At 33.0% G+C, this 26640-nt stretch overlaps 1 protein-coding gene across 1 annotated transcript; it reads right to left on the minus strand.

The window, feature by feature from the left end:
• Nucleotides 1–39: 39 nt before the first annotated feature.
• Nucleotides 40–23677, minus strand: LOC143922947 (intermembrane lipid transfer protein VPS13B-like). The gene is made up of 55 exons (XM_077446378.1): nucleotides 23420–23677; nucleotides 22073–22250; nucleotides 21932–21998; nucleotides 21680–21861; nucleotides 20593–20731; nucleotides 20447–20518; nucleotides 19564–19745; nucleotides 19338–19492; nucleotides 19049–19261; nucleotides 18728–18948; nucleotides 17287–17429; nucleotides 16992–17185; nucleotides 16788–16912; nucleotides 16579–16705; nucleotides 15515–15701; nucleotides 15254–15430; nucleotides 15048–15170; nucleotides 14909–14978; nucleotides 14666–14835; nucleotides 14520–14584; nucleotides 12786–12923; nucleotides 12467–12699; nucleotides 12286–12389; nucleotides 11969–12213; nucleotides 11828–11895; nucleotides 11600–11648; nucleotides 10833–10925; nucleotides 10526–10737; nucleotides 10358–10449; nucleotides 9975–10188; nucleotides 9773–9901; nucleotides 9645–9702; nucleotides 8740–8936; nucleotides 8541–8664; nucleotides 8184–8230; nucleotides 7953–8112; nucleotides 7784–7884; nucleotides 7518–7706; nucleotides 7331–7440; nucleotides 7110–7257; nucleotides 6889–6994; nucleotides 6677–6808; nucleotides 6422–6584; nucleotides 6240–6340; nucleotides 6043–6139; nucleotides 5742–5973; nucleotides 5502–5670; nucleotides 3852–3982; nucleotides 3626–3767; nucleotides 3402–3558; nucleotides 3216–3331; nucleotides 2691–2875; nucleotides 2460–2618; nucleotides 486–699; nucleotides 40–413 (listed from the first exon to the last, which is right to left on the minus strand). Exons 1-55 carry the CDS (start codon nucleotides 23507–23509, stop codon nucleotides 69–71), a joined length of 8040 nt encoding a protein of 2679 aa, XP_077302504.1. The 5' UTR covers nucleotides 23510–23677; the 3' UTR covers nucleotides 40–68.
• Nucleotides 23678–26640: the final 2963 nt, after the last annotated feature.

Below are 26640 nucleotides of genomic sequence, written 5' to 3' on the forward strand. Positions count from 1 at the left end.
TATTTTCATATAATAGTATACTTTTTTCTTTTTTTGTTTAGCCATAGTCTACATACTATGTATTGTCTCTATGGCAAAATTGTAATAAATAATGATTGCCACACAAGATAAAATAACACACAAGTTGCCTTTACTGGTTGAAAAAAAAAACAAAAAGCACCTTCAGATAATTTCCAATTGCCTAAATTCACCGTCAATCTAAGAAGATTTTTTTTATTCGGCATCCTCCAAGAATACAAATGACATTTCCTCGACTCCAGTATAATATTTTCTTCAGTCTCGATCTGACCGAATTTGAGACTCATATTGGTATCATTACATATCAAATACTTGGTGATCATCATGTCTGCCTTCATATTAGCGCAATCGTCACAAATCTGTTTTTCTTTAATGACAGCATCGTCAATGGAAGGCTGAAACGTAACACGATTTCGTAAGTACGAGAACAACCACTCGAACAGCTGCAAGGTAAAAATTGAAGTTACCGGTATACTCGACGACAAGATGTCCTGCCAGAGTTTGTATGACACATAGAGCATATGAGCGTGTTGAGGACCACCACGTATGTTCAATTGTCGGGCGTGAATCAAAGATCCAGCCGCATCGTCATAGCCTTCACCCTTCCAAAAGTTGATTGAAGTATCGGTACAATCGACTATCCTATCGAGTAGCATATCGCCGTCGTTTATTACGTCACAACTGAAACCGAGACATCAAATATTAAAATAAAATAAAGCAAATATTATATAATATACATATATGTATACAGTGTACTCTCGATTATCGATATATGGTTGATTAGTGGGATGCTTCGTCAAAGAAAGGTTCACTTCAGAACACAAATCATTCAAAGAGCGTATTACATCATGTGGAAATGCATCAGAAACTCATACAATAACGACTAATATTATCACTTATCGTTACCATTTCAACCATTCAATTCTAAATTCATACATCCTCTTTTATTAAGGATCTTGGTATATTACTTAATAATAAACTCGATTACTTTGAAAATATTTTCTTCATTATTAATAAAGTATATAAATCTCTTGGATTCCTACTGCGCTCAACTAAACCCTTTAGTGATCCTGATATACTTAAATTACTTTATTTTTCCCTTGTAAGATCTCACCTTGAATTTGCCTAAATTATTTGGTCACCTTTTTATATACATAGGTATATCCCATATTAATTGTATTGAAAAAGTCCAACTAAAATTTATCAAATCCTTACGCTGCCATTTTCCTATCTACGCCCATACTAGTGTTCTCGATATTTTAAAACTCCTATCCTTTAACAATCTTTCTGTCAGGCGACGACTCACTGATGCTACATTCCATTTTAAGCTCCTAAATGGTTTCCTTGATTGTCCCGATTTACTGGGTAAGGTTGGTTTCAGGATCCCAGTTAGGTATTCTAAACACGTTGCACTCTTTTCACTGAATCCTTTCAAAACCAATTCCCTAAAATATTCCTATCTACAGCGTGTTTATCGTATGTTTAACGGGGGGCTGAACGACGTAGATCTATTAGGTATTTCTTTGCATCAATTCAGGACTGCCATCGGGAGAGTTTTGATTGATTGATCCATTTCTATTTCTATTATATAATATTTATCCAATATTATATCACTCTATGTTTAGTTATGCACTGTTCTATTCAGTCATGTTTTAATTTTTGTTATTTTCTTTTGAATTTGTTTGTCTCTATGTACCATTTTATGTAATTTGTAAAAATCTATAATTGTGCTCAGATGTTATTTTGTTACATTTATTCTTTATTTTTATGCATTTCTACATCTGTTGTCTATTAATTTTTCTATAAATAAATTAAATTAAACTTTTATTAATTGACAGAGCAAAAAACCTAGATCATCTAAGGGGACTGAAATTAAAAATTTTCCTATTAATTATTCTAACCAAAAAGGAGTATGGATGGATAGAGAGATCTTTGAAGGTTGGTTCAAGACTAAATTGGTTTCTGAAGTGAGAGAAATTAAAAAAAAAAATAAAGGGTTGCCACAGAAAGTCAATAAAACAGATTTACCGTGCTGTGGTTCTCAAAACCCTTGCTGAAGAAGATAATGACTTGAATAGTAAAATTTTGGTTCAAAGTAAAGCCAATAACACTGGTTCAAACATGGAGAAAGATTTTTCCTAACGTGGAAATAGATTTATCAGATTTTGAAAAGACCGAGGCAAGTAGTACATCTGAAATATGCAGATTAATAGAAAATTTAAAATGTTGATTGGGAAAATTAAGGAGTGGTTTGATCGCGATTCAAACGAGCAAGGGTTTTAATGCATGAGTGATGCGGATGTTCGAGTAACAATATAAACCATATTAAAAATTGACAGTTTGGATTATCTGTGTTTTTCAATTATCTGGTGCCATACTGCCCAGCATTAGCTTGGCTAATCGATAGTACACTGTATTATAACAATAATTATCATATACACCTTATATCAGAATCGAATTTAAACATTGCCGTATCGCTATTCCAAATATTGGACTGCAAATGGGTGGAGATCAAAGCTAGACTGCAGAATATGTGCGGCGTCGGTAGGCATCCGTCAGATTTGAATAATTTCAAAGAGTCTATAAGAGGTGGTAATGATCTGCAAATGTTTAGAAATAAACGGTATTAAAAGAATACATACAACTAAAATGTAATTTTAATCGTTACTGACCTTTGTCGGTAGTTGTTGTATAAATTTAATTCAGCTGAAGAAATATCGACGGCCATTTGGAACTTCGGAACTAAGTTTGGAGTGAAATAAGAGTCGATTCGAAGACAGGCGGCTAAAGCTTGAGGTCTTACAGGGAAAGATAATTCTTTTGCCTCTAGATCTGAGAGTACAGGTTTGATTGAATCCTAGTGTGTGAAAATAAAACGTTAATAATACTAATAATCGAATTATCACAATAAAAATTAATATATAATATGTATGTATGTATGAATGTAAGTACAAAGTACTTAAGGTGATATTTTTTTCTCGGAAAAGTGCATATATTGAATGAAAAGTGAGCCGAATCTCGGATGGACTGATCCAATTCGTAATTCATGATCGTGAATATCAACTCATGCAAATCATTTCATGATTACATATTTGTAAGGGAGAGAATAGGAAAAGTGGGTCTTATATGTATGTATGTATATCTTCATATTGTCTTTGTCAAATGAAATGGAATATAAAATTGGTATATGTACGTACGAAAGAACAATACGACTCCTTGTTGAAATGGACCACTCTTTTCTGTATTCGTTTCTGTGCAATGTCGCTGTCGTTCAAATGCATCACGACGCGCCACATCGAAGACAAAACCGTACCTAAACGGACAAACCATCGTAATGAAACATGAAATATAAGACGCAAGACGCAAAATAAAGAATATCTTACAATGATCAAACTTCGAATAGTCCAACTTGACACGGTCGTCTTGCTTGATATAAAACTTTGCATAGTAATGGAAGCCGTTGGTAATGTCGCAGTAATACTCCAGAGTGCACACGACAGATTCGTTCAAAGATATTTTCTTCTCACTTTCGTTGGTAATCTAAAATAAATAGAACAATAATCAAAACAACATTTAAAATTTGAAATTTGTTTGATTCGATGCATACTTGAAAGGGCACTGGAAAACTGTGGACACGGGTTATGGCCCGAGGCTGGGGATAACGCCATACTAGACCGTTCAATCCGATGAAAACTTGGTAAGGCAAAGGATAACCAATTCCGCCGTGTATGAACTTGAATGCTCCAGCTCTGTATAATGGCCGTAAAAAAATCATTTTAGTTATATAATAAAATAAAAAAATGTATAATATGTATTACATATAAATATATAACCGTAGATCGTCTTTATAGTGTTGATCATACGCTGTGACTTGGTTCCATAAACAAGGTAGTCCAATTGCGTATATATTTTCTTTAGATTTATTAGCGGTGTTAGAATTCGCAGTTCTATTAGATGACTCCATCTACATAAATCGAATAACAAATATACATACATATAGTATTACTGTAAAACCACATATAATTTTATAAATCCCGGCATTTAACATGATGTATAAAATAGGTAATCAAGTAAGAAAAGTATTCGGATACGCTTAATATTGCAACTATTTCATTTTTACAATTCAGCTAAATCTGATACATGCAAAACGATACCGAGGAACAGCACGTCATCATTTGGTGTCATACTTGGCCAAATTCGATTGGCCTCCATAATGGCCTCCATAAAAATCATTTATAATTGTGTATATACATATATATATATATATATATATATATATATATATATATATATATATATATATATATATATATATATATATATATGTATATATATACAATATATTTATATATAAAAGGGTAAAAGGAAGACCGCAGGGCAGATGGATGGATGGAAATTAGGAAAATGTGTAAGGTGAGATGGATGAGAGTTGCGCAAAACAGAGACGAGTGGAAGCGTGTTAGAGAGGCCTTCATCCAGCAGTGGATGGTGAGCGGATGGCTGATGCTGATAATATGTATATACATATATATATAAATAAACAAATGAAAAAATAAATTTGACCCGCGATAACAGGAAAATACCGAAATTTATATCATTAACAGTTAAAATATGAAATTAAAGATGTAGAGGGTATAACATTCCTTAATCCTGACAAAAATGGATCGAAATTTCACAGAGTAATAGAAAAAAAATTTTTTTCAAATACCTTTTAAATATATTTAATTTTTTAATGTGAAAAAAAAATTACTTACATATAAACAATATAAAACACAGATATAAAAATTGATTAATTAATTAAATAAATTTTCAATAGATAGCGGTAAATTCTCAGCCTAGAGGAAAAATTAGTAGCGATCAGTATATATAGAAATATTTTTCTTTTATTATTATATATTCGTATACGTTTTGGCAGTGGTTTAGTGGTTTGGTTGTGACGTATGTCGAATCGGAACGACTATTATAGTACGGCGAGCGTTATCTCAGACAGACAGAATAGCGATATTATATATACATATGATGGCGGTGACCGTCACCGGACCGAATGTTAAAAAGTCGAAAATGTTCGTTTACCATGCACACATGTGAAAAACGGTTAGTATACATATCAGTGGCGTGCGGTAAAAGTCTCTCTCCCCCCCCCCCCCCCGTCGTACATCCTCACTTAATTTGCGCGAGCAGGATACAACAGGAACAGGCTTTTCCTCCAGTATTCAGCGCGCGCACATTAAACAAGGCTGTATGAAAAAAAGAGATAATTTCACCGCATGCCACTCATATATGTATATTATAAATACATAGTACCGTTTACCATGCACCCTTTTCTTTTGATCTTTCGACTTAAGATCTTTCAATTTTCGATCTTTGCCTTCCGATATTTGCGTTTTCGGGCTTTTCACTTTCGGTCCCGTGAGGTTAGACCCATATGATGGTAGTATAATATTTGGAAGGAGGATAAAGCAGTACATGTGTATATAGATTACCAGTGCATAATTGCAGTTCCAATAATTGAACACGCCCAGCAATATTTTTATGTGTTCAGGGCTCAAGTCGATCAATAACCTGTCGGTCTGTACAAATATTCGTATCAAAGGTGATTTCGACGACTTGCCCATATGTTGCCACATCTCCCAAATTATATTCACATCAAACCTAAAATAATTGAATATTGATTAAAAATTAATAATAGCACGCCACTTAAGACAATTTTTTTTCAAACTCACCCGATCGTCCAAGGGTTTATCAAAATTTTCGTTTGACGGTCGTCGGTTTTTCTCAATGACACCGCTAAAGAATCTATTAAGCCGAGATTGGTGATTTTTTCCGGTCTGACGTTTAGCGCTATGCTGTGTTTGTACGATGAAAAACTAAGGAGCAGTTCGAAGTCGATTTGGTCTTGGACGATCATCGCGAAAACAACTTGAGACATAGTCAAATCTATACTAGAATACGACACTGAAAACAAAATGAAATTTAATATTAAACTTTTAAATATTAATGTATCATAAATAGTAAGCAATTTACTTAAAAATTTCTTCAACGCTTCAAGATACGACTGAATATTTTCGCTTGTCGTTGATGTACTTTCTGTTTTAACTTTGGAATACGGTGAGCCTAGTAACTATAAAACAATTCAAAATTACATATATTGTACGTAAATTTATAATACTGATTTTTATATAAAATATATAACATATGAATATAAATAAAAAAAAACATACGAGTTTCTTGATTTTATTCAATTTCAATATACGATCCAACGAAGATGTGATTCGAATAGGACATTTGATATCAATTTTAATAAAATCTTTTTTTCCTACACCTGAAATGAAATAAAATGTACCATTGATTTTTATATAATATTATAATTATGTCAGTATATAAAAAATAAATTATAACTCACACTTTTCACGTTTGACGGTCAAAAAAGCTGGAGATATTCCACTGAGAGGATCCGAAGTGCCTGACTTCGTTTCGAATAAAGCAATCAAAAAGTCGTTTGATTTTGGTAAGCCTTCACGCAAGCAATCATCGCCGAGGCTCAAAGACACGTGAAAAATTGAAAACTAAAATCAATTATATTATATGTATATACATATATACCTATACAAATGTAGATGTATTTCAAAATACGCATTTCAAAAAGTCGATGTCTAACCTGGCTTTTGGTCACAAAGTGATGATTCGAGAATGAAAAGTTAGGTTGATGAACGACGGCATATAGCAACGGTTTCGAATGAAAGTTCTGAACGGTTCGTTCACCTTTGTCATCTTTTGAGTCAGTATTTTCCTGAAGATGCAATAAATTTCAATTGAAATATCGTCAAACACCAAATACTACGTGATAAATGTTGTTAAAATTTCACTCACAATTACAGAAGGAAAATTAACATCAGATGTGAATATCTCAAAAATATTCAAACTGATTTTGCCAAATGTTATAAACACATCGAAGTAATCTGCCGATGGTGACAATCTGAAAAAACGTTTGGAAAAGGGTTTTCAATATTTTAAAAATGAACTTCAGCAAAATAAGTAAACTGTCGTCACTTTGTGATGCACACATGTATCTGTATAATAAAAACTGATACCTATCTATAGCACTTTTGGAAGAATTTGAACTTTTCACTGCATATTTGGGTGAACCTTTACTAGTGCCAGTAAAATTTGACATCATATCACTAACTATACCAGTATCCACAGACGTGGGCGTATTTCGTTCAATGTTAAAATTTGATTCTGAAAATTAAGCACAAAAACAAAATTTAAAAATAATTTCAATAATAAAATTGCGCAATCGTTAAATAATTACCTCTAAAGTGTTTTATGAACACTGTATTATTTATATACTTATAATACGAACACACCGAAACACCAAATCTTTCCAATTCGTTGGAATTAGGATCTGACTCCGCCTCAGAACTGAAATTATAAATGAAACATGAAAGATGCACTCTGAATACTATATTCGAATTGTAATTAAGTTCAAAGTTCATTACATTGACATTTTCTCTTTGATTTTTTTGATCACAATTGAAAATTCGTCAGTTAATGTCTGAACCAATTTGAATTGCGGAATTGATAAATATATTTCAATATCGGAGACGATGCTGACATCTATAGTCGGACCGCATACCAGTTCCGAATGATGGAATATCGACAAAGCCAACACCATACACACGTCGACCCTGAAATTGCACAGAAATGATTAAAATACACACCGTCCGATATTCAAAAGTACGTATACAAATGATAAAATATATACTTTTCTAGAATATTCACGGTGTACGGTGAGCTCGACTGTTTCGACAGTGTGCTGTTCCACTGAAGGGCAGGATTTTCACTGACCGTAGGCTGTGATTGTATCTGAACAAGAGATTGAATCAAAACTCGAAAACAGCACATAAAAATAACATACTAAATCGATTGCTTACATCTAATGCATAAGAATTTTCAATCTGTTGCCATTGAGTTGTATATAAACCGATTCCTTTAAGAGTGAATTGACATTGCCTGTCTTCTAATTCACTCCCCGGAATGTTGAGAAAACCTATTCTGGCCGCTTGCTGATAAAGATCGGGTCTCAGAGGTGATCTGTGATAAGATTCAATTTCAAAAATTATCTGTTTACTTTTTATTTTATTATATTACAATATTATACATACCTGCAGACAGGATTGTCGGCGACTGGAAGCAGACTTATTTGATCTATCTGAAAATTCAGAATTGTGTCATCGATAAATTATTCAAAAAATGACATTCATGATTAGGACATTTGGAACCAGTATGTAGATGAAATGATCAAATGAAGGACAGTTTCAGTAATAAAAATTGGATAAAAAATTTAAGATCATTCGTCAATGGGTCGGACTATTTCCATGACCCGTGAATTGAAAATCTAAAGATTTCAATTTAAGTTTATCCTGTTTCGTCTGTTGTTGATAGAATCAGGAGTTCAAATATTTCTCTAGACTGTGGAAAAAATCGATAAGAGGTACATATATGAAAAAGAAAAGACTCACCTGTAATATAAGCGCGTTTTCCGTATTAGCATTGTCACCTAATGAAACAACGGGCATTATGATTCTAGTATGATATCCTTCAAAGTAGCATAAAGCGAGTTTCTGAGAATCCCAAGACTTGGCACTGGAAAAAACGATAACAATAAAACAAAGAAATTTTTTTAAAACAATGAAAAAGTGAAAAAAAAAAAACACTGACATGCTTCTAGAAACATTTCTTTCACGGATGCTATTGGGAAACGTGTTATTTTCCATACTAGTCATATGACATTTGACAGATGAATTTGATAACAATGATAGTAAGAACATAAACGGCTCCAATGATTGCAGATTTAGAATTATATCCAAGGCCTGCAGTGAAATTTCGATTTCTGATATGAACAAATTGTCCGAAACCTAAAAATCAAAATTAACACAAAAATATATGTACATACATATACAGCCGTGGATAAATTTACTAAGCCATTTGTAAAAAAGGGTTTTAACAGAATATACTTTGGTATTTGAACCTGCAACGCATCTTACTCTATTGCTTAATCGTACTTTTTTTCTTCCTTAGGTTATGGAAGTTTTTCTTTCTTAAATTCATACGATCGATGAAGAAAATTTGATATTTCATTCCCATCACTTCACCAGCTAGCTTAGAAGGTCCATGTCTGAGATTTGTAAAGACACGGTCGTTAAAATAAGATCAGTGTTTTCTTCTTTATTCTTTCTATTTTTGATCGATTTTTTATAGAACCAATCACACTGTATCTCTTTAAAGTCATTTGGACTGCATGTCGCCATAATTTAAGTTGTTTAAAATTTTTTTCTATCCCAACCCTTGAAAATGTATTAAAATAATCTGAGCCCTGTTCCCTTCACTCGATTTCATTTTTTTTTTTTTAATAATAAGCAACACAAGGTAGAGAAAGTAGGGTCAAACAATAAAGGAATATCTAGTACGATGCGATGTAGGTAGTGGTTGTTTCAAATACCCGAGTATTTTCGGTTAAAACCATTTATTACAGGTGCCCTGATGCATTTATTTATCCACGGTCGTATATTTTATACAATTTAATTTCATGTGAATATTTTATACGATTTCATTTCAATACTTACATGTAATTTGGGTTTCGATTTGCACATGTCACCCCACTTATTGTGCACACTGGAACATCTGAAAATTTACATAAAATAATATAAAAATCCTCACAGAATGTACGAGTAATTTACAGAACGATAATTACCTGGCTCTTGTCACGTTGACGAATAAAAAACAATTATCGCCAGACGACTTTGGAATTTTAATCAGTTCTCTACCCTTGAGTATGATGCCACAAAAGTTGCCTAGTTCCCACGGATCACTGAAAGAGCATCTAGAAAAAAAATCACGATTTAAACCTAAATTTATTTACATCTACACAATCGCATACGTTTCTTCATGTATACCTTTTATAATGATGAATACTGGCCGTTACGACTTTCATATTCCACTTCAAATATTCAGGTTGTAAATCCAAGCTGGACACAATGTCATCGGCCGCAAACACCAGCTTTAATTCTTTACCATCATCACCACCAGATGAAGCATACGCTTTCATGCTAATCCGTGACACGGTCCATTGAATCCACGCACTGATCGTAGACGTGTTTTTTCTAGCATCTATAAAATTTAAAATTTAATTAGTTTTTGTATAAATATTATAAATGTAATAATATATATATATATATATATATATATATATATATATATATATATATATATATATATATATATATATATATATATATATATATATATATATGTGTATAACGGATTGTTAATAAGAAACCTTGATTTGCCAAGTTCGCAATATCTTCCACTCTATTGTCAATTTTATTCACATCGGCAATATCACAGCTGCTATCTACCAAATCGGAATCTCTGTAAAGAAATTAACAATTGTATATTAATAAAAGTCTAATCTGTTACGCAAATTATATAAAACTTGTGCAAATACTTTGAGAAATCTTCTTCTTGTAAGTTATCGACAATGTTATCACTGTTGCTGATGTTGCGTTGCTTCCTGCCGTAATTGTTCACATCTTGCACGAGATGTATATTATAAGCCGTATCCTCGACGTTTTCGGAATATTTTTTTCTAGCGTGTATGTTCATTAAGATGCCGAGAAGTTCCAAATTACTGTGAATAATAGAATTCAGCAAGATCATCTGAAATGATTCGGTGCGAAAACAGTCAATAACTACAAGGAAATAAGGTATGTACATATGTGTGTATAATAATATGAGAAAATATTTGAAATTACCTGGATTTGGTTTAAAGACACCGAAACGAACTCTGTATCTACATGTATGCAGATTCCGATAGATGTCAAACAACCTAAGACAACATCTGTATCCTAAACGATGGAAAAAACAATAAAAGGTGAAATTTACCAATTATGCCATCATCAGTGTACATAATGGCGAAATTGACAAGCATTGGTTTATTTCGTAAAAAAATTGACTAATTAAAGCCATATTTGACTCTACACTCATTTAAATCTATTGACAATATCAACTTGATCGATTTGTCACTGAAAAAGCAAAGCTTTTTCTGATAGACTAGTAGTGTATGTATATATAATAGTGCATTTATTGTTGTTTGTTAGATTAGTGGTTTTCAATCTTCCACAGCTACAAAGCAGTGAAATAAGAAGTAGTGCTTTGTTTATTATTTTTAAATTAAATACACATGAGCCGTTATAAATTCTTCTTCATTAAAACATTAAATATAATGTTGAGTTTAACAATATTTAAAAATAGTCGTGACCTGTAATATGTTTATTCTACTTTTCCGAGATTCTGGACATATCGAATTAAAAGAAGCGATAACAATTTGTGAATTAAGTCTAATAGAAATAGTGTTTTTGGTACTGAAAATTGGACTTTTACTACTTTCAAATATAGCGGCTCATATATTGAATACTATGACTAAAAACCACTGGTCTCCATATAATGGGTCAGATTCTAGTTTATCCATTTTTCTGGCATATGTAATTATATATGTATACTATTTTACAAATATACTTACGGTATTCGACAGATCAGAGGAAGCCAAGTTCAATTTAAATTTTGTGTTACTATTGAAGAAAAATAAAATTAAATGTATTTAAGTATGTTTTTTTTTTTCATATTTACGATAAATGCAGTCAAACTTGTTTATTACGAAAATATTTCTATTAATTAAGAAATTATATCAATACTTCGCGTTTCGTAATAACCAAGTTCAATAGTAATTTAATTAAAAAAAAAAAAATACCTTTTAATATTTATATTTTTTTCTAAATTGGTAGTATCTTGATTTTCACCCACTTTTGGAGTGTTTACCTTAAATTATAACATTGAAAATTGTAAGCAAATACAATTCAAGATATTTTACGATTTATTTTTTTAAATTTACCAGTACGGAAGATTCTTTACACGACGCCGCATTCTCTTTGGAAACAAACTTTTCCCTTTGACATTCATTCTTCTTTTTTCCCATCTTAGGAGTAAAACTAATAGTCAAATCCGACGAAAAAGGTTTGAGAATGTACGTTTCTTTGATTTTATTTTCAGCAACGTCATTTACAATCATTCTACAACACGACAATGTGGAACAGCTGAAATCCTTCATCGCGACCGTCCAAGGATAGGAAATTTTGGCTAAAAAAAAAAATCATAAACATAACATTTTTGCACAAGATTTGCACTGCAAAACTGCTCAATTCGACTCACTATGATCCCAAGCTTCACCAGGCAATTTAACGGGAAGGCCATATATGCAAAAGGGCAACAGGTTTTGCTTCAAACTAGAACTTTTTAGAAGAACGCTAGGCAACCTGAAATAACACATGCATACATAGAATGAAACGAAAGTATGATTTGAATTAAATTTAGCACTGAAATAATGCGATACCTTAGGATTAATACATTTTCACGCTTTTCCCCGTCGTAGTTCTTGGAAACGCTCTCTTTTATAGCATCGCCGACTAAATGAAAATCGAGCGCAGAAACGGCTTCGATTGGGAAATAAACTGTCACAATCTCCAACTCGAAGTATATGGCGACATTTTTGTGTTCGAAATATTTCTTAATAAAGCCATCAAAGAAATACGACTCTTGTTTCGGCTCTTCTTTTTTATGCATAGACTGCAATATATATCATTAAAAAAATTTCATCAAATTAAATACTCTACTATGTATATAAACAGATCAACTGAGTGGTGAAATCTCACCTGTAAAACATCTTTAGAATTGTTATTTGATTGTGGTGTGCTGTTGGGCGCACCGTGAATGTAATCTTTTTCTCTATCGGAGCTGGATTGGCCTAAGGAGATTCTGTTCAATGTTCTACTACTACCTCCGATTCGATTCTAAAATGCACATAAATATATAATGAAACAATCAATACCTATATAACGACATGTCGCACTAAAAAGTTTTTATATTATGATATACAAGCGACGTATGTATTTAGACCGGAATATATGTACATATCAGCCGTATGCGATGGGTCTACCTCACGGGACCGAAAGTGAAATGGTCGAAAAAGCAAATATCGGAAGGCAAAGATCGAAAATCTAAAGATCTTAAGTCGGAAGATCAAAAAAAAAGGGTACATGGTAAACGGTACTATGTATAAATAATATATATGAGTGGCATGCGGTGAAATTATCTCTCTTTTTGTCATATTCGTTAAATTGTTAAGTTAAATTCGTTAAATATCAGTATTCGTTAAATTGTGTGCAACCATTTTTAATGCACATACATACATACATATATTGAAGAAGATAATTGGGATAGGCGCTTAAACTATTGCTATGGAGACTACATGCAGCTGGTGATGAAGGGCTGCAGAGAAGTTTGACTGTCATTGATGGAATATTTGCAAGACAATGTAATGTCGCACTGCAATCGACTCTTTAATATTGCTCGATGAATTGGTAAGAAGAACATATACATATATATGACGGAACTACTATAGCAGCTTCTTCAGTCGAAGAGTTGAATGGCAGGGGTTGTCGCACTGTGTTTTCAACTCATGTTTTATGTAATGATGGTATTTGGTACTTATGTGCAAAAGTTTGACCATAGGTGTCTTGGGTAGCCTATGATCAAAGTTGTGTACATAAAAGTGTCTTGGGTAACATTTAGTGAACCAGTGACCACTAAGTTTGAAAGAATTACATGCAATTAAGTAAATATAAATAAACTTTTTGTAAATTTTTATGACATATTGTATGTTTCTGTTTTTAAAAAATAAATATATATACATATATGTACATAGTACGGGGTGACCGTCACCGCACCGAATGTTAAAAAGTGGAAAATGTTCGTTTACCATGCATACATATGAAAAACGGTTATATATATATATATATGTATATATATCAGTGGCGTGCGGTAAAAGTCTCTCTCCCCCCGTCGTACATCCTCACTTAATTTGCGCGAGCAGGATACAACAGGAACAAGAGGAACAGGCTTTCCCTCCCGTATCCTGCGTGCGCACATTAAACAAGACTGTGTGACAAAAAGAGAGATAATTTGCCACTCATATATATTATATATACACAGTACTGTTTACCATGTACCCCTTTTTTTTGATCTTTCAACATAAGATCTTTCGATTTTCGATCTTTGCCTTCCGATATTTGCTTTTTCGGACTTTTCACTTTCGGTCCCGTGAGGTAGACCCATGTTCAAATGTCATAATGCATGCAGCCTTAAACAATATACACACAATATGCAAAATGCATTAATTCGCAAAATTTTATAAAAATCGCTCATTGATACAACACAGTAGTACATAAAAAAAAGTCGCAACAATATTTAGCCCCCTTATTAAAAACTTCGGTTAAATAAGAGGGTTAAAACTTAAGAGTAAACATAATTTTCAGCAATTTGCAGCAGGTTCGTAAAAGTAAGCCAACATTCAAAATATAATTAAAAAATATGATCGTATTCATTACCACAATTTCGTCCAAGGATCTTCTACTGTGACGTTTCTGAAGAAGGTTTTGGCCGCTGTCTGTCACTGTGAACATATCGACAACATTAGAACATCGAGAACATTTTCGATGCCATTGTTATCACGAACGAATTTAAAAACACTCACCAGGCGTGGAAGACATCTGACTTTTCTCGTCGATCTGGTGGTATGAATACGTGAGCCATTGGCAAAGTAACGGATCCATGACCAGTGAACATTCTTCGACTTTAACCGTCACGAACGTAAGATATTGTTCACTTGACGAAAATTGAGTGACTGCCTTGATCAACGGAGTGCTAAATTAAATAAATACCATTAAAAATCTGTAAGCCTCGGTTGTTTTATAATATTTAGCACTTATTCTATTACCTCAATGAGCTGTTGCTCTCGGGAGCCGACACGATCCATACTTGTTTGACATTTGATACATCAGGCGAACCTTGGAAAAATTTTTACGTGCATTTAAATATTTAAATTTGATTTTGATAAACATTTTGAAATAAGTTACCTTTGGAAGAACCGATTGCAAACACTTTAACTGCATTTAAGACCATTCTATGTGTTTGTGTTTCTGAAAGGAAAACACTCCTGGTGGATAATCCTTCAAAATTTATATCTAAATGAACCATTTCTGAAAATTAAACGCAAAAATTATTACTACACACTATTCAAAACTACATGATAATGTGCAAAACCTCCAAAAAAGCTGCTTACCACTATCGCCGAATGCATCGTTAAGTATCGACGTATTCATCAGCATCATTTGACTTTTGGAATATGTCACATTAGATTTTTCATTCATTTTAGATACATCAGTTTGGGGAAGTGCACTCATCAAGATGTGATAAGCCGCTAACATTTTCGCCAAAGTACCACACACTGTTATATTTTCTAAAAATAAAGATAAAATTAAATAACTATTGAATGTAGTAGCACAACGCCTCATTTTCAAATCTGATGTGTTTTTTGTCTAACCCATATTGAAATTATAGTCGTCGTGTAATATCAGGTCGTTTTTCAACCAGTATTCTTTCAAAAGTAGATGTTTCGCCGACAAATGAAAGCTGCATTGAGTAATAAAAGGTATGTTAACGTCATACGAGCTTCTAAAATCTTCATCGTCACAACTCATATCCAAAGATCGCAAACTGGATGTTTTTATCTGAAAAAATAAAACATCACTATAATTTATAATAATTAGACGATTAATGAACACTTCAAAAGCAGATAAACACATGAAACCAAACTAGACAGTACAACATTGAGTCACAAAATTAATTTTTGAAAATAATATCACTCGGATGAACCCAACCCCATTGTCGAGCATTATTCATTATCGAATCATTCATTGAATTTCCACTGAGAGTGAAATAGTGAAATACTTCTGGATAGTTTGAGGTCGGTGAGCACACACTTTATATCTTTAAATAGCCCCAAAGATAGAAATCGCAAGCGAATAGATCAGATAACATCTTCAAAACGAAACATAACGCTGATGTGACATTTTGTGACGTGTGCTATTCTATATATGTATATACCAAGGTTATTGAGTCGCTTTAAAATTTACCGACTCCAACCAGGGCTTTACCTTATGCTTCGACTACTACTTGAACGATTTTAGTAAGATTGACTTTTCTTGCCAACATATAAAATTGTTAGTAGTAAAAATAATAACGATTTTCAAAATATAAAAAAATAAAGGAATTAAAAAGTCACTAAAAATAGACATGTAACCTAATTTATTGAATTATTTGTAATGAAATAGTTATAAATAAAAGTAAGTACATTATTTATAATGTAATTTAAATTCATGATTTTTATAAAATTATTAATTGATTTACTTTAATAAAAGAGATTCGGGTTGACAAATTCCGTAATATTATTAATTAAATAAAATAATAAAATGGAGTCAGAGTCGGTTTATCTTTTACGACTCGGACTCCGCTTGAAATGCTACAACTCCACAGCCCTGGTATATACACATTTACACTTCCATTACAATAAATAAAAGAAAAAAAAATAATAAACATATATCAAACCTTATCCTTTTTTGCTTTGTGTACAAGAAAGCATTGCATGTTTGTAAAATTTAGATTATTATATTTATAACAAGTGTCCAACATGATAGCAGGTGGATCAGGTAATTGACACGTTACGTAAGTCAATCTGAAAAAAAGAGCATTAATGATATTATTACTATTATTCGAGGTTAAAATTTAGGCGCACAAAATAAATCATTCTAAAATACCTATTTGGATACATGGGGTTTGAAATGGAACCGGTCAACGTTTCAATCTCGATTAAAATAGATCCTATATTTTTCAATTTTTCACAATATGATAAGTTGCTTTCGGCTGCCGTAACCGACACTTTCTACAACAAAATGAAACTGTTAGGTTTATCACAAATAAAATAGTATATTTCACATAAAGATTTTGAATACAATAACAACCCTGCGATTGATTAAAGGTGTTCCAGAGCTGGACTCGCAGAAGGGAGGGTTTTTAATCGACGAACAGTGGTCCCAAATGGCTATGTGAAATTTGGGCTTTACCGCTGTTACTTTAATGTTACTTTTCGGAACGTATTCAGATAGTGCATCATAGTCGTCTGTTGTCGGAGGGGGCAATTCGAATGACTTTATAGCTGCAAATTCGATGTGTATATAATAATACAAGTATAACGGTTTTTAAACGTCTTAAGTACATAAGAGATAATGCAAAAGGGTAAAACATAAGGAAACATACGAGGTTTTCGGACGTAATACGGAGCATAGTCGTAAGCATCAGCGGCAAGTTTTATAAGAGACAATCTGTGTATCATTCCGGCACATATGAATGCGTCAAATGGTCCAAAAACGGCATTCATCGTAATGTCTTCCCTAAAATTGCTGAAATACAACATATTTTAATACATTAACCACTATAATATGAGCCATTATATTTGAAAATGGCGAAAGTTTAATTTTCAGTTCCAAAAAGACTATTTCTGTTTGACTTCATTCACAAATTATTATCACTTCTTTTAATTCGATATGTCCAGAATCCCGGAAAAGCAGAAAAAACGTATTACAGGCTACTAATAATTTTAAATATTGTTAAACGCAAAACATTATATTAAATGTTTTGCTAAATATTTCTGGAAATGAAGAAAAGTGTACTTATGTTAATTTCAAATATAACTGCTCATATACATACATATGTAAATACGTATGTTCATACAATAAAAAATTAGACACTAATTTTTATTGTATGAACGACGAATTTGAGCGATTTGATTATTTTATCGTTTCAAAAAACTTTATTATATTATTAGATTCATATATGTACATTTATATTAAGTATGTACGTAATTTGTATATAAATTAAGGGAAGATCTTTTTAATTTATTTGGAGAATACATAATAAGAAGAGTACTCGACGAATGGGAAGATGAAATAACAATAGGTGGCAGAAAGATTTCTAACATAAGATTCGCAGACGACACGACATTAGTGGCCAGCATGAGGATGAAATGGCTGAAATATTTCATAGAATAGAACTAGAAAGTAGACACCTGGGTGAGATAAACAAAAATCCTATTTGTTGACAAATTTGAATCTCTCATAAAGTCCAATGCTCTAGTAGACCATATTGCCAGGAAGAATGTGCGAGAGGACAGATTCCTAAGAGATGGTTAGACCAAATCAAAGAACTGATGAGATGATCCCTTAACGCTGCCTTCAACTTGGCACAGATCCGGGAAGAGTGGAGGCAGATCGTCTATTAAATTCCAGACGACATCAATGACCACGACGCTCAGTATTGAATAAGTGAGGAAAAAGTATAAATAAATTAATTAAGAAGAGATTGAAGTTAAGGCTATTTCATTAAAGTGATTTTGGAAATTGGATGAAACAGTTGTCTTTTCCGTTTGGTCACTAAGAAATTATGATCAACCTACATAGGTCTGGAGGAACTTTATCGAGAGTCAAAGGTCATATTATTAAGGATCAATTAAGAACATATGTTCGCGACGAATTTTCCAAGTTTTGGGGAAGAGAGGTTTATTAAACCATATATTGATCCATTTTGATTGAAAAATTTTTCCCGGGACACAGGACATAAAACATTTCGTGATTTTCCGGGAATTTCTGTCCTGGGTCGACTCAGGCAAAAACCATAATATACGTATATGTAATATAATAACCTATATTCTAAATCTGTTCCAATTGCGTTCATATTCCCTTTGCTTACGTCCGGTATGGTGAGGTGATAAACATAAGTGAATGCAAAAGCTGGACAGACAGCCAACATTTCTTCTTCTTTAAGCGATTCCACGATACATTGCGAGTCGTATTCAATTGGCCAACTCGATTCTTCTTCTTTTTTATTTTCAATTGACTTATAATACACTTGATTATTAAAATCCTGAAAAAAATATCATACAAAACAGTTCAATTATATTTTTGTTAAGATAATTTTACATCCCAAGCGAAGATAGATAATATGCAAAAAAAAAAATAAAAACTTGAATTGAATCAATGTCGTTGGCTCCACACGCACAAATATTCTCCGGATAAAATACGATATGTTGAACTCCTCCTCGAAAACAAAACCTTTCAAAGCCGTGTGAAGAAGTTTCACACAAGACGTATTTTAATTTCAAAGAACAAACATTGATGTATCGAAATTTACGCTGATTGTTATATATTCCGGTGATGTCTTGCGCTATATCAGGGACCTGAAAATTATTCAATATAAAAATAGTTAAAAAAAATATTTAATTCGTTACAAGCTTAACATGCACATATTTGCACCTTGAAAGAAAAAGCGACTTCATCGAAGTTAATGCTGAATAGAATAATAGGATTTGTGTTGAGTGATGAATCTTGTTCTTCACCGTAGCCCAGAGGAAATGGTTGTACGAAAGACCACATCCAACCAGACCACGTCTCATCGTAATTCATTTCACCTACAAGTAAAAAGAAAGAATCAACAAGTTTCTAAAAGAAAACGTACGTTCAAATACAATTTGAAATTTACTGGAATCGGCAGAGCCGTCGTGTCTGAGAGATTTGGAAGATTTTGGTGACGTGTGACGAACATTGTCAGAAGAAGATTCAGAGCCTTCGTAAATGCCGAGTTTTTTTTGTTTGAGGGCTAAGAATAGTTGAGTTATTCGAAGTATCATGGGAATTTGTTGATATGAAAACCCAAACTCCAACCTGAAACATTTACATACAATTTAATTTTGAAATTATGTTATTATACATAGATTGTATTGATATTGTTTGTATGTTTATTCCACAATTATGAATATGGGATCATTTTTTTTTAGAATATTAAAACTAACAAAAATAAAGAAAATTTAAATGTATCAAAGATCATCAGTTTTTAATAATACTTCATTCAAAGGCTGTCAACACACTGTGTTTTTAAATCCTCCAAACTTCATACAAAAATAATTATGATTTAAAAGATTCGATTTCAAACTTCCATTCATAGATATTATACTAGCATCTTTATCCAAAATATCGATAAATAAATTAAAAAATATATACACATTGCTATGGTTTGAAGCTTGACTTTTTTTCCAAAGAATTCATCGATAATATCCAAAACATAATATTATTCAGAAAAGATTTCAAATTCCCAGATATGGAAATGGATTTGGTTTTTTCTCGGGTAACATACATATTTCCCAAATTGAATCTTGCATTTAAACGAATAACACAATGATCTCTAAGATAGATATTGTTTAATTGATACAAAGGCTTAGGACTTATTTATGATTTACAAAACCTATTATTTTTACCGTTAACTTTCCGAAAAATACTCATATTTTCAAAATACTCAATTAATATAATTAATTCTATATACATTTGAAAAACTAAAGTACAGATATAATAAAAAATGTAAAACTTACTTTGGACTGCGTATTGAAATTCTGGTATTTAACGGTCTTTTGTTTGATACTCCTAAATAAGTGCTATCTAATCTGAAAATTACATTAGCATTGAATTTAGAAACGATTTTTTTATTTAAGACAAGACTTTTAAAAATAAAACAAACCTCAATTCCAATTCACACTTGTATAATAAGGGTTCTAAATAAGTTTCTATTTTTCCAGCTGCATTTCTTTTGTCTAAACATAGCGTTATATCACTTAGTGATATTAATTTCCTAGTGTGCAAGTCGTCTAATGTGATTTCTGTAAAAGAGAAACATTTATTTACTTACGTAATGTTATATACCTCGCTTATTAATCAAATTCACTTTTCAAACGCTCATGTACGTGCATAACAAAACTAAAAAAAATCTTATAAGGGGATATTCAGATAAGACAGGATTGCCAGATTTGGTCAAAACATCACATAAGAAATCATTTATATACATACACCTTTTGATAGATATTTCTAAAATTGTAGTTTACATAAAAATGGAAAACTTATATATTTACTACAGATACCATTAACCGTTTGCCCGCGGCCGTCTTCTATGGAAACTTTGGGCGACAGTCAAAAATTAGTTTTTCGTGGAACCATACTGGAACCTCGTTTATGTGACGTCACATCTTCGTACAATTATGAAGAATGATTAATTGACAATTAATCCAAAACTACGAGATATATTATGCATTTTATTGTTTAAAATAATTCTTTATGTGTTAATTAACATATCTGGTTACTTGAGTAAATATTAAAATCTGTATTTAAGGTCGAAAACTCGATTGCCAAATTCGCGAAAAAGGTGCCGCGTACAGGGCTTGTTCGCTATATTTATTGCCGCGGGCAAAGGGTTAACTACTTAAGCAGAATATACCTATAAATTATATAAAACTTACCCTTTACATATACCTCATACAGACACAGACATTCATATCCTCATTCATTATACCAACACACAAATATCAGTCATTGGAGTATCAGTCGACGATCAATCACACATTGGAGTATCAGTCGACGATATGAGTTATACTATTTTTGATAATTTAGAAAGTAATTGTAAAAATATTATTAACCAAATTTATATATGTAACGAATTATATATACTTTCCACACTAAGAGCTATACGTATATTATGAAACAAAATTGCTAAAAGAATATTACTAAGAAAATACCTAAATATTATAACACTTGAGATCTAAAAATAAATATACCTGCAAAAGTCGGCACCCAGTTTCCATCAACATTGTCCAAATGAAACTGTTTAATATTAATCGAAACCACTATGTCTTCTTCCACGTACTTTAGTATGATGTTATGACATCGAAACGCAATATTACTAACAATACGATTGACTAACGATTGTACGTATCCGGGCGGAGCATCCAACTTCTCGCTGAAATCATCATTCAAAAGCTCAATACATACAATAACAAAATGCAAATCGATCAAATTCTATTGCAAACCTATTTTTCGGCGGAACCGTAACTGTAACTTGCGGCTGCTTTCCATCAATCAATTTAAGAACGCATTCTAAAACATACAATTGTAAATTTTACACGAAAAAATGTGATAAACTTGTGAAGCATGACAGCGTGGTTTCTCACCGATCGTGTTGATGGTGACTACGATCGGCTCAGAGACTATTTTCATCCATGGAACCTGAATGAGCAGCTCATGTATGTGTCCGGAAGACAGGGTGAAGGGAAGGTTGAGTTCTTGCTGTATTATATCCGGTCGTAGTTCCAAATTGTGCAAACTCACACTTCCCCCCCATAGTGATACCTTTGGAATAAATGTAAAATATTAAATCAGAGTTTAACCCTTTATACTCACAAGCTCCTCCTTTTCATGATAGGTCTGAGTAAGCTTGTTCAGTTCATCATTTTACTGACTGAAATACAATGGATGTACTATCAATATTACTTGGCGATTGAAACTTCTGTTTCTACTTTTGTGTGTATCTCGGGTGACTATTTTACTTCAGGTAAACTAAGAAGTGGAGAGACTTTGATAAGAACTTGGAAAACTACGCATCGCTCAGTAATTCAAGATTTTGACGATCTTGGTTACAAAAATAAAATAAAAAAAACGATGATTTTCTTTGGATTCTTTTAACAAAAATGCAACAGATGTAATCAGGGATACTATGCCTTGAATTATGAGAGACTAATATTTTTTTGCAAACTAATTTAAAAATTGCTGACGTACAGCTAAAAATTGAATATTTCGCGAATGGTAGATAGCTGGTTAAAAATCCGTTTTTATATTACTGATTTGTGAATCGCTATTAAATAAATTTTATTATTAGTTTATAGAAATCAATGTTTATCTTCCGAAATGAGTTTAAATCTAGTTAACTATGTTTCTCGCACCCAAACACAGTATGTATGTGGATTAACTCAAAATCATTAGGCTTGCTTTTAAAATAGTATATATTTATATGTATTTACGAGTTACTCGTTTAGTAGCTAAGGATATGTTTAGCTGTAAATAAATGTATGATGCAGAATTCATATTTAATCATTATTGATATTTTTAATATACGTATATGTTTAAATATAGGTTAAATTCCCACACATTAATTTATAGTTGGCCAATTGAAAAAAATCTGAAAGGAAAGGATTAAGAAAAATAATGTTGAATACAAACATAATCTTTAAAAGTTCTTAAAACAAGAGTATTCGAAAAATAGATTCGTTAAAAATTTTAACCACACAATGAAATCGATACTAAATCAAGATTAATTGCGTCGACTGTTAAGAGGCACATTTTAATGTGCAATATGTAAGCGATAATTTTTTTAAAAATAAATATATATATACATATATTTAAGGCTTCAGCTTCGTTTGTAGTGAATAAAAACGATTGGAATAAAATATGATTCAATAAACACGATTGGAATAAAATATGCGGTAAAAATGCACGTGACGTATAAGAGCTGTCATTCGTACTTGCGTGTCTTCTGTTTTGAAGTCTTTGATGTATTTCTCGACGTAGCTCAAAAGGATGGGCGTGACGTAAGATTGGATCTTGCGGAACATGACGGTGGACCGAAATCTTGAACTTTTCTACGAAATCATTGTGGAAATTATTAAAATTTAATTCGTAAATCCAAAAAAACAGTCGACAGCTACACAGTCAAACGTCACATAGCCCAACGGCTGATTAACAAGTGTCTTAACGTCAACAGTTACGACCAGTAGCGAATACTTTAAATATATATTTTTCATGGTAATTGGACGGTTCAGTGATTACTAGTCAAATGTGAACCGGTCATAGGACAACCGGTCGCTCTAGATCAGTCACACGTGATCACGAGGAAACTGGTCACACCCTAAAACTGGTCACGAGAAAACTGGTCACACCCTAAAATCGGCCAACCAGTTTTCTCGTGATCGATTTTCTCGTGACCAAAGGCGCCGGGGGCGCTGGGGGCAAAGCCCCCACGGTGCCGAGGGCATCGAGGCGCTGGGGGCCCCGGAGGCCCCGGAGGCGTCGGCGGCGCTGGGGGTGAAGTCCCCGGGGTGCCGAAGGCATCGGGGGTGCTGGGGGCGCCGGAGGCGTCGGCGGCGCTCGGGGCGAAGCCCCCGGGGTGCCGAAGGCATCGGGGCGCTGGGGGCCCTGGAGGCGTCGGCGGCGCTGGGGGTGAAGCCCCCGGGATGCCGAAGGCTTCGGGGGCGCTGGGGGCGAAGCCCCCGGGGTGCCGAAGGCATCGGGGGTGCTGGGGGCGTCGGCGGCGCTCGGGGCGAAGCCCCCGGGGTGCCGAAGGCTTTGGGGGTGCTGGGGGCGCCGGAGGCGTCGGCGGCGCTCGGGGCGAAGCCCCCGGGGTGCCGAAGGCATCGGGGCGCTGGGGGCCCCGGAGGCGTCGGCGGCGCTGGGAGTGAAGCCCCCGGGATGCCGAAGGCTTCGGGGGCGCTGGGGGCGAAGCCCCCGGGGTGCCGAAGGCATCGGGGGTGCTGGGGGCAAAGGCGTCGGGGGTCGGTGATGCACAAAACGTAATTCGTAATTCGTAATCACTTCGTAATTTGTCATTCGTGCATCAATTTCTTTCCGAAACCAGTCGATTCAATATCTTCAACTTTATTTTTATTCGAGTTTCAATTCCTTTTCGAAACCACCCGTTGAAATCAACGGGCCCAACACTAGTAACATTATATTTATTGACTCATCCTGTGATTTGTGACGTCATCCTGTGATTTGCAAATACACACTATAACTTTTGTTCTGACAGAAAGTATAGCCAGCGCTGTTCCATTAGCAGTTATCACTACTAAAGTCTAACAACTTTTGAGAATTTTTCAGCATTTGCTCTTTTGAAAGATTTCTGGGGAACATAAATCCAAAATATATAGTGACTGCCGATTCTCATGCCGAACGCTTAGCTCTCACTAATGTTGTTAAGGATTTGGAGATGGATCTATGATTGGAGTTTTAATAGTGGATAGACAGATATGATATAGATTATTTAAAAATATAATTATTTCCAACTCATCCCATCTCATGAAGCTGAAATAAACTTTATTATATTTAATAGTTCAGAGGTATGCAAAAAATACTTAGACTGGTTTAAACTTTTGTTTTCCATAAAAATATTGTTTATTTATGGTTCCAAACTGACTTAAATATCACGATTAGATTATAACCTTGTTTTCACATTGTTCTACCAGAACTTAAAATTGATACATAAATTTTTTTGTATATATGTATGTATCTTCATATTTTTTAAATTATGTATATATGTTTTTAACTTATCTAAATAATTAATGTTTTACATATATTGTTTGTTTATAATGTTTTACCTTTATTACTTATTTATATTGTTAAAAGCAATTTTTCTTAAGATGTGTAATTCTGTTATTCTCATAATTACATATATGACTTTAATATTAATCAGCTAATCACTCACCATATAAAGTTTATCTCTTTTAATTAAAATAATTTAATAGTTCTAATCATTGTCTTTTACCTATTCTCTTGCGAAAAGTCCATTATCGATATTGTGTCTTAAAACTCATGAAAAGAATTCACCGAAGAACGGAGATATCTGATTTTTTTTTATTTGGTGATTCTTCAATGATTCAATGTTGAAATCACTTATTTCATGTGTCTTTTTTGTGTTTTACATTAATGAATATATATTTTTTGTTACGATTGTTTTAAATGTTATTAAAATTATATTTTAATGCTTTTATATGAATAAATGCTATTCTGTTGCTTGAGTGGCCCGTATATAAACCCAATTACCCGACTCTTATTTCAATTTAAAACCGAAAAATCAAGGTGGACGAGAAATGGTCAAGCATCAAAAAAAAAAAAAAAAATAGCCAATGTTTGGGAATTCCGAGTTATATTATATTTACACGATCAATAATAAATTGGGATTTATTTCAGTGAATTAAGATTTCGAAACATACTTAAGTAATTATAACTCTATAAAATTGCAATATGATACAGTTATTTTCTTTCTTAAATATAACATGTAAATTAAAAAGCAGAAATAGTAGATTGTAAGCAGAATATACTACAATGACAATTCATATGTGTGTAGCGGCTGGCGAGCTTTTCTGAAATAAAATTATTTTGTGGAGTGAATAGCTTGTTACAGGGACGAGGAAGAGATGATAAAAATTATAACCATTATTCTCAAATGCTTATATTATATTTTCCAAATAGCAGTTTTGTGTAAACAAGATTTAGGTAGACAAGTTTTGAAATTATGAAAGGAGTATCTATACAATCAGAATGATATTTGAAAGTTTAGATTTGAATAGGATGTGTGATTGTAGAGTGTTGAAACAATAAAGGTTTTATTTGTTTATTTAAGATATAGCCAAGCTTAATAACTAATTATATTCAATCACACAAATAATAATGTATTAATATATACACATACATTCACATATGTACATAGATACATACACACTGTTTGAGGTGTTACCTTACAGCTAACATTAGTTTATCAATATTACAAGTATATTTGTAATTTCATCTGGCAGCTTATTATAAGTAACAACACTTCCATACATACACGTTTTTCCTACTCTTATTTAATTTTAAATTCTGTGATTTATTGCTACCTTTAATGCTATATTTATATAAATGTAACCCTCTGTGGTGACCGCCGGGGTTCTGGCAGTACCAATGCGATGCACGGTCAGTCACCGTTTTGCGG

Source organism: Arctopsyche grandis, chromosome 2 (assembly GCF_051622035.1).
Source record: "Arctopsyche grandis isolate Sample6627 chromosome 2, ASM5162203v2, whole genome shotgun sequence".
NCBI lineage: Eukaryota > Metazoa > Arthropoda > Insecta > Trichoptera > Hydropsychidae > Arctopsyche > Arctopsyche grandis.